Source organism: Branchiostoma floridae, chromosome 6 (assembly GCF_000003815.2).
Source record: "Branchiostoma floridae strain S238N-H82 chromosome 6, Bfl_VNyyK, whole genome shotgun sequence".
NCBI lineage: Eukaryota > Metazoa > Chordata > Leptocardii > Amphioxiformes > Branchiostomatidae > Branchiostoma > Branchiostoma floridae.
The window spans coordinates 25954288-25962915 of record NC_049984.1 but is presented as its reverse complement, the minus strand read 5'-3'; the positions used below and the strand labels follow the sequence as shown (position 1 = coordinate 25962915).

At 45.7% G+C, this 8628-nt stretch overlaps 1 protein-coding gene across 1 annotated transcript in view; it reads left to right on the top strand.

Annotated features, from left to right (window-relative positions):
• Positions 1 to 1709, top strand: part of LOC118418247 (proline-rich extensin-like protein EPR1) — an 8183-nt gene extending 6474 nt beyond the window's left edge. Inside the window, exons 7-8 of the mRNA XM_035824092.1 lie at positions 517 to 1065; positions 1117 to 1709. Coding sequence (XP_035679985.1) covers positions 517 to 1065; positions 1117 to 1709 — 1142 coding nt within the window. The remainder of the gene's footprint in view (positions 1 to 516; positions 1066 to 1116) is intronic.
• The last annotated feature ends 6919 nt before the right edge of the window (positions 1710 to 8628 follow it).

Genomic DNA, 8628 nt, shown 5'->3' with positions numbered 1-8628 from the left:
TGTAGACAGTCAAATCCTGGAGGTATGCCAGAGCAACCATACTCCACACTTTGCAGCTTATCACCATGCTCAAACTGTGAACATTTGTTTAGCCCCGGGAGCAGAGTCAACAAGATTACCATTGACGAGACAACGCGTTTGGGCCTACAAATCTTCCCACACCCTGAACCAACCGTCGAACTGAGCAATATCATAGGAGCGTGTAAGACCACATTTTACAGACAGACGCTTGCGCTAGAGTTTGACGCACTTGTTGTACGTGAGCTAGCCTCCCCCATTATTGCTGGACGTCCCTTCCTAGACGAAAATGCTCTCATCGTCAACTTCGCCCAACGCCGAATTTGTTTCCCTAACGGCATAGCTTCTCACTATCCGACCCTGCAACAGCCTCAGCCAAATGTAAATCGGCTTCCGTACAATCTTCCCTACCAACACCACGAAGCTACGACTGTACGACCCACTGCAGAGAAACCAGATATCTATTCAGACGATTCAGACTGCTCTCTCCATATATAGACGATTCGGACTACCCAGACGAACCTGACTCCTACACGGATGCTCCACACGACTATCAAGACGAACCAGATACCCACACGGATGATCCAGACAGCTACCAACACACACTGCAGGTGAAGAGAACACCCCAGCTCCCAGCATTAACAAGTGACACACTGCAGGTGAAGAGAACACCCCAGCTCCCAGCATTAACAAGTGACACACTGCAGGTGAAGAGAACACCCCAACTCTCACCACCAACAGATGACACACCACAGGTGAAGAGAACACCCCAGCCTTCACCACCATCAACAGGTGACACACCACAGGTGAAGAGAACACCCCAGCCTTCACCACCATCAACAGGTGACACACCACAGGTAAAGAGAACACCCCAGCCTTCACCACCATCAACAGGTGACACACCACAGGTAAAGAGAACACCCCAGCCTTCACCACCATCAACAGGTGACACACCACAGGTGAAGAGAACACCCCAGCCTTCACCACCATCAACAGGCGACACACCACAGGTAAAGAGAACACCCCAGCCTTCACCACCATCAACAGGTGACACACCACAGGTATAGAGAACACCCCAGCCTTCACCACCATCAACAGGTGACACACCACAGGTGAAGAGAACACCCCAGCCTTCACCACCATCAACAGGTGACACACCACAGGTGAAGAGAACACCCCAGCCTTCACCACCATCAACAGGTGACACACCACAGGTGAAGAGAACAGCCCAGTCCCCTCCACCATCGGCAGACAGTGTCACACAACAGCTAAAGAGAACAGCCCAGTCCTCTCCACCATCGGCAGACAGTGTCACACTACAGGTGAAGAGAACAGCCCAGTCCTCTCCACCATCGGCAGACAGTGTCATACTACAGAAGAGAACAGCCCAGTTCTCTCCACCACCGGCAGACAGTGTCACACTACAGGTGAAGAGAACAGCCCATTCCTCTCCACTATCAGCAGATAGTCCACTATCAGCAGATAGTGCCATACTACAGGTGAAGGGAACATCCCCGCCGTTGCAAACATCAGCAAAAGGTGACACACCACAGGTGCAGGGAACACCCCAACCGACCTCGGTAGATGCTGACTCACCACGTGTGCCGACGACATACCAGAGCACACCTGATCACCCAGCGTATCTTCATCCTGTGGCTCGTCCCCCACCTGAGCCACCCCCGTCTGAGTGACTCAACAGAGAGACTGTGTTTCCGGGCCGACACGACGCTCACCCACAGAACTTTGTGCCAAAAAGTCAAAGACAAAACAGAACTCATGTTCAACAGTCTCTTTCCTCAGGACCAGTACAGAGTACTAGAACTCATGTACAGCACCTAGAGCAAGATTAAAAACAGAACATTATTCCATTTATTTTTACGATTAACACAGAACTCAAGTCGATTTATTTCCCCATGTTATCACAGTTTTATGTAGAGTACAAGGAACCCAAGGACAGAACCGACTGCAAGGTTAAAACAACTTTATTCAGTTTACTTCTCCACGCCAACACCGAACTTATCCAGAGTACAAGGAAATCAAGGACAGAACTTTATTCAATTTATAGCTATACTTTGTAGTTAGCTTAACTCTTGTTTGGGGGGGTGGGCAATTTTGACGTCGTATAACGTATTAACTTTGACGTCGTATAACGTATTGTAGAACGTAACAGGTACATCACCCCCAGGGAATGCCAAAAAGCCCAGTCTGGATATTATCAATCACACAACACATTATTTGCATTATTCAGGCAAGAGGCTTAAGCAACAAAGTTTTTTAAGAGTCTTAAATTTATCTATTCCTGTTTAAAGTTGAATTTTAATTTACAACTCAAAAATTCGATTTACCCAGATTTTGACTGTCCAATTCCAGGGGACTGGAGTTAGACATTCAAACTTTGGGTTAGTCCAACTTCAACGATTCGATAAAGCATTTCTTGTTTTAAAAGCTCTTGTTTTCTAACAGACCGCACGTATCCGGGTGGAGCAAGCGGCCGCGGTACCCTTCGTAGCTTCATCCGCCCCCACCACAGCTGCATGATCGCCGCCATTGCCGTGCTGCTTAGTCTGGTTGGTGTAGGACTCGCCCCTCTTACGTTCACCAATAAAGAGGTAGATATCACTGTGCCACAAGGCCTGTTGTTGATCACTTTTTTCTGACACTAATTCTGTTTTGTTTATCAATTCTATTGAGTCCATTTAGCCAGGACGTTCTGCTTTTTTATCTTGATTTTTACGGATGGTATTCTGACGTAAATGTACATACGTTTATACATTTGCAGGAGATATCTCAACTGTCCACAACTGTTGACGCCTTGATGCGAGACGACATGCGCCGTGACCTGGACAAGGAGCCAAACCGAACCGCCGCCTGGGAGCAGCGTCTTCACGAGATGAGTAAAACGCCAGGTAAGTTGGGTTTCCATTCTTATGTCTATTATGATGCTATATTGAATCTTTATTAATCTTTATGTAATGCCTGGACCGCGATAACGTTCGATGCGGATGTTCCGGACCGGGTGATAAATTGGGTTATCACATGGGGTTCTACTGTTATCACATGAGCTTGCATGTATTTATTAATTCGAACGCGTTTCGAGTACACCGAATGCACCGTTGTAGATATTTAGATACCGGATTCGCATGTGGGAACTGATGCTGTTATACATTTTCTAACATTTCTGAAACACTTGAAACGTGTGTTTTAACGGGTGGGTATGACAAAGAAAATATAACACGTTGTATGCTATACTTACCATTCAGGCTGCTCACAGGGGCCTCCGGGGATGCCTGGTAGAGATGGACTTGTCGTCCCGAGCGGTCGTGATGGGATCCCAGGTCCTGCCGGGCCGCCCGGACCTCCTGGTCCACCCGGCTCATCTGGGCCATGCAGCCAGCCCGGACCCCCTGGTCCACCCGGTCGCGAAGGCCTACCCGGTCCCGAGGGCCCAAATGGTCCCGAGGGCCCAACAGGTCCCGAGGGCCCACCCGGACCCGAGGGCCCACCCGGATCCAAAGGACAACCAGGAAGTTGTGATTGTGGCAGTAACGCTGTCAGCCCGAAAGGTATATAATCTTTATTAATCTTTAAATACTTTTATTCTAGCCTTATTGCAATCGTCATAGCCTACATTTGGCCTATTAGCCAAGCCTGGCTTTTCCGCAAACACCGACTTTCGTAAACTCATTGTAAACATGGAACGTTGACTATTTATGATGAACTCCATTCCTCACATGTACATGTGACTAAACCTCAAAATGACTTACAGATTGTGACGACATCTACAAGGCTGGCCACACCATCGGCGATCTCTACACCATCCAGCCAGACGCCACCGGAGCCTCGTTTCGGGTCTACTGTGAGATGGAAGCCGGGGTCGGCGGCTGGACTGTCCTCCAGAAGCGCTTCGACGGTTCTGTAGATTTTGCTAATGACTGGGAAACTTACAAAAATGGGTTCGGGTACCTCGGCGGCGAGTTTTGGCTGGGAAACTACAAGATCTATCAAATCTCTAAGGCGAAGACCTACCTTCTTCGCATTGATCTCGAGAATTGGTCCTCAGAAAAGGTATATGCTGAATATGATAGGTTCTATATCGAGAATGAAGCAGCAAAGTACCGTCTGCATTTTGGTGCCTATAGCGGCACTGCTGGGGATGGTGATTGGGGGTTAAGCCATCATAATGGTAGTAGATTCTCAACACACGACCAGGATAACGACAATAATCCGGGCCTTGATTGCGCAACTGTCACTGGCGGTCGTGGTGGTTGGTGGTATAATCATTGTGACTACGTTAACCTGAACCAGCCGTACAAGCATGGCGGCGGGGGGGATGATGTACATGGTATAGAATGGTACGCTTGGACAGATCACCAGTACGCCATCAAGTCTTCTGTCATGAAGATTAGACCTGCTCCTTAGAATTGTGCAACTAAACAAACTAAACCCACGCCCTGCCGTTTGCATCTAGCAGCTTTCTTTGTACGCGTTCAGCTAATAACTTTTTCACTTAAGGTTCCTTTTGAGCTGGCATTATTGCTAGTCTATGTAACCCAAACTCCGCTATCCAGGGCTGTAACTGGCCCCTCCCCCGCTATTCTCCATCAAGCTTCTAGGGGGGCGGTGGATGTTTGGCGGGCTGCTATAAGCGAGATTTAATCAGGCTACCATTACTGCCATTGATTTCTGCTTTAATTTGTTACTCCGGCTAGGAGAGTAGCTGTCCCACTTACGTACAGGTCAAAGCTAAAGCAGCTGCAGTCAATAAAGCAATAAACAATGCTTGACTAGAACTGTCAACAGCGCAATGGTGACGACGGGCTCGCTTGCCATTCAGCTGATTCGGGTCAGCGTGCCATATTCTTTGAAGTTAGAAATCAATTTTTCAATCCTGTGTATTTTTTTTGCAAATCTTCTAATTCAGCGGCATTTTGTGTTATGCATGAAGGCGTGGGGAGCATTTTCATGGATGAGAGAAATATGGAAAAATGTGTCTGTAAATGACCACCTACCATCATCTCTGGTTTTGATCACAACCGGGGAGTCTTCTGAGACCCAGTCAGCAACTATTGCTGGTGTGTCGACCACAGTTATCCCGTAACTGCCCATGACTGGAGAAAATAGCATGAAGTATATCCTGGGTTACCTACCATAAAGTAGATATTGTATTGTACAAATTAAACCTATCCCAACTGTCTAGCCCTTAAACCAAGAAGGTTATAATTTATATATTCTCCTTGCTTAAACACATTCTGGTTCCCACAAAACATGAAGAATGTTAAACTTGGCTACAGTGTTCAGCATATACAGCTTTTTTCTTTGTTAAAAACAATGATCGTGCGATTTGTTTTGACAGCTGCTCTGTGCCGAAAATTTGAAATTTTTGGATATTTCTCACTTCTTTGGATATGTCATTAGCATTGTTGACAATTATACACGTGTAAAATCTGAGCTATTGGTTTGTAGTTTTGAATATAAATTTTTGAGTTAAACAATATTTTATCATATGCATTCAGTTTGAAATAAAGAAGTAAACTTGCTCCATTCAAAAGTCTCGTTTTCGGTTAATAATTTTTAATATAAGCGCGTATTTCACACCATGTTTCTTTGTCTAAAAATGTGTTACAACGTTTATAGAATCAAGCAGTTGTCTTATTGGATTACACACTGCCAAAATTGTTCGATTTAACTTAAGTAAAAAAAAAAACTAGATCACAGCTGACATCAAGGTCCAGCCTTGACACAACCACACCCTTGGAGACAAGTCATCAGTCAAAGTCAAGTACAGAGGGAAGCAGGTGGAACAGTGGGAGACTTTTTTGCCCAAAAGGCTCAGAAATAACATCTCCCCTGCTGATCAGTCATGGATTGCACAGTGTCTATATGACCACAACGGAAAGCTACGGGAGAATCTGCCCAATCAAAATTGGTATCATCCTCCAAGTCCCCAAGTGCCAATGGGTGTCCCACCAGACCCTAACCAGTACTTCCGGCAGAGGATGTTCTTGTGGGCACCGATGCGGATGTGGAAGATACCACTCAACTGTCCCAAGTGTAAACTACAGCTGTCTCATAGTGGGATATACACAAGGGCACGTGAAGTTGTAGACATTGACTCAAGATACTACCTTGTGAGCTTGGATTACCCAAGGTGCAACAAGTGCAACAAAAACAATTGCCCCTGGAGCACAGATATCATCAATCCACTCGACCCATACCATAGAAGTACGTTTCCTGCTGTGCTGACAAAGCACGCAGCTCTGGACAAGAGATCTGTCACGCTCATGAAGCCACGCACGCAGGGGAACAGTTCCAGTCTGACTCAACAAGCACTTGAAGAGATTCACGAGGGCCCCAATGGGGGGTCCCGACAACGCTCTACGCTAAATTCGGGAGGCCGACTACGTAATACGCTAAATTCTGGACGCTCCGTTACGCTCTACGCTAAATTAGTAAGTTCCCAAGCGCATTATGCAAGTCTTAAGATTCTCTAAACAGTCTTTTGGTTGAACTTTTACTTCAATGCGATGTTTATCTAAACTTTAATCGCCATAGCTCCTAATCACTAATCAAAATTGACAATTCTATCAACAAGATTCAAGACGATATAAAAGCACCCGTCCTGCTGGTCAGAGGCGACTGCAGCAAATTTCTTATAACGTTACTGACTTACTTTTCAGCACTCGAAGCGCCGAAAGCGGAGGCGCGACAATCCTAGGGGCGTTCGGGGGCATGCTCCCCCGGGAAAATTGTAAAATCTTGATCCTTTAAAACCCTATTTCTTGCATTTTGACGGGGACATTTTGCTGGCAGACCAAGCTAAGTTGAATGGCATTTCAGAAATTCTATTAGAAATTTATTGAGGGCGACGCCCCCAAGCAAGATTTCGAGCACCGAAAAGCATGCACGAGCCGTCGCAAGGTATGTCCGGGGAAATTTTGAAATCTGAACCCTCTGAAACGCATTTTCTGCACATTTCCTGCACTTTGAGGGACATATTTTGCTGGCAGACTATGCTTAATTTGATGACATTTCTGTCAGAGAAAAGATTTGTGATGGCGACGAGCGCCGGAGTCCAACGAAAGGGATGGTGGGTCCTGGAGACAGCCCTGCAGTTATAATGGCTGATACAACATTCAACCGCACTCTATTCGAACAGGTGACGTAGGTATTAGATGTAAAATTAATCTTAACATACCTAGTTGCGTTTAACCTTTTTTTTTTCCTTTTTACCCAACAGCTTCTACGCGTACCGGCCCGACTACTTGAATGGTAAGAGGCCGGTGGTTCAACGAAATACAGGCACCTTTCACCGTACCCCTCAGTACTGGCTAGCGCACAGCTGGCTACGTAGGTTTGCGGAGGGCTACGGTGTACGTCAAGTACAGGCAGAGTCTTGCCGGGCCCGCGGGGCAGACATGTACAAGCCAATAGAAAAGAGCACCTTTTTGACGATGTGAAGAGAGCATTATCCTCGCCTGACGATCCCCAAGGTAAACTTGCCTTACAATACCCTCTATGTTGCTTACAAATGTGTTGTAATCAGGCATAATGAAGATAAACCCATATTTCGAATAAGATAACACTACTGCTCATGGAAGGGCTAGCAACACCTTCCTGTAAAAAAACGTATACCCTCTGCTGATAGAACAGACAGACGAACATATAGGTATAGGTACATCTGCACAATGTGCCAAAAACAGAAATGTACAGAAGCAGGACACACTCAGTAAAAGGCAAGTGGTATTGCCTATCTCTTGGAATAACTTTGGAGGAGTGGAGGGAGAGAATGAAGGACTAAACCTGCATGATTTGCATAACTGCTGCAATTAAGCTACAGCATCAGCATTAGAGCGTGTATTTGTTTGATGACTAACACACTGAAATACGCTGTAAAACTCCACATTATCTTTCTGAATTTTATTCACTTTTGTATTATTTCAACTATGTTCCTATTACATTTGAAGTCTGCAGAGAATGGCATACATCAAGTGTACTCCCTGTGGCCTTACATTCACTCCCTCCCGAAAAGGGATAGAATAATGTGTACATTGTAGTAATTGTACCTAACCCCATTATGAAGTGGATGGGCACACAGTATCTCTCCTTGGTTCTACTTTTGTATAGCATTTCTATATCTTTATACAAGTTGTTCATCCTTTAAGACGTTCATGTTAAGAGACAGTGGCTCTCTTTGGTTCCGCGAGTGAAATTATTGGTTAACTTTTAGCTTTTATACGTTTATAAAAAAAACTATATACTCGAATGTAAGTTACTGCGTAAAAACACCAAATGGCCTATCATCATACTTTCAATCAACATGTGGGGTACGACAAGGGTGCAACATTAGCCCCCTCCTATTTAACTTATACGTAAACGATCTTCCAAATATATTAAATTCGCGATTGTCCGACCCTCCCATTCTACAAGACACACCCATCAATGGTTTATTTTGGGCAGATGACCTTGTACATCAAGGGCATCCGCTGGCAGGACCATGTCACCAACGAAGTAGTACGCCACACAACAAACCAGATCCCTGTCAGCCAGAAGATCACCAAGTACCAGCTTAACCTTCTGGGACACATCTCCAGAGCAACACCGACCCAGGAA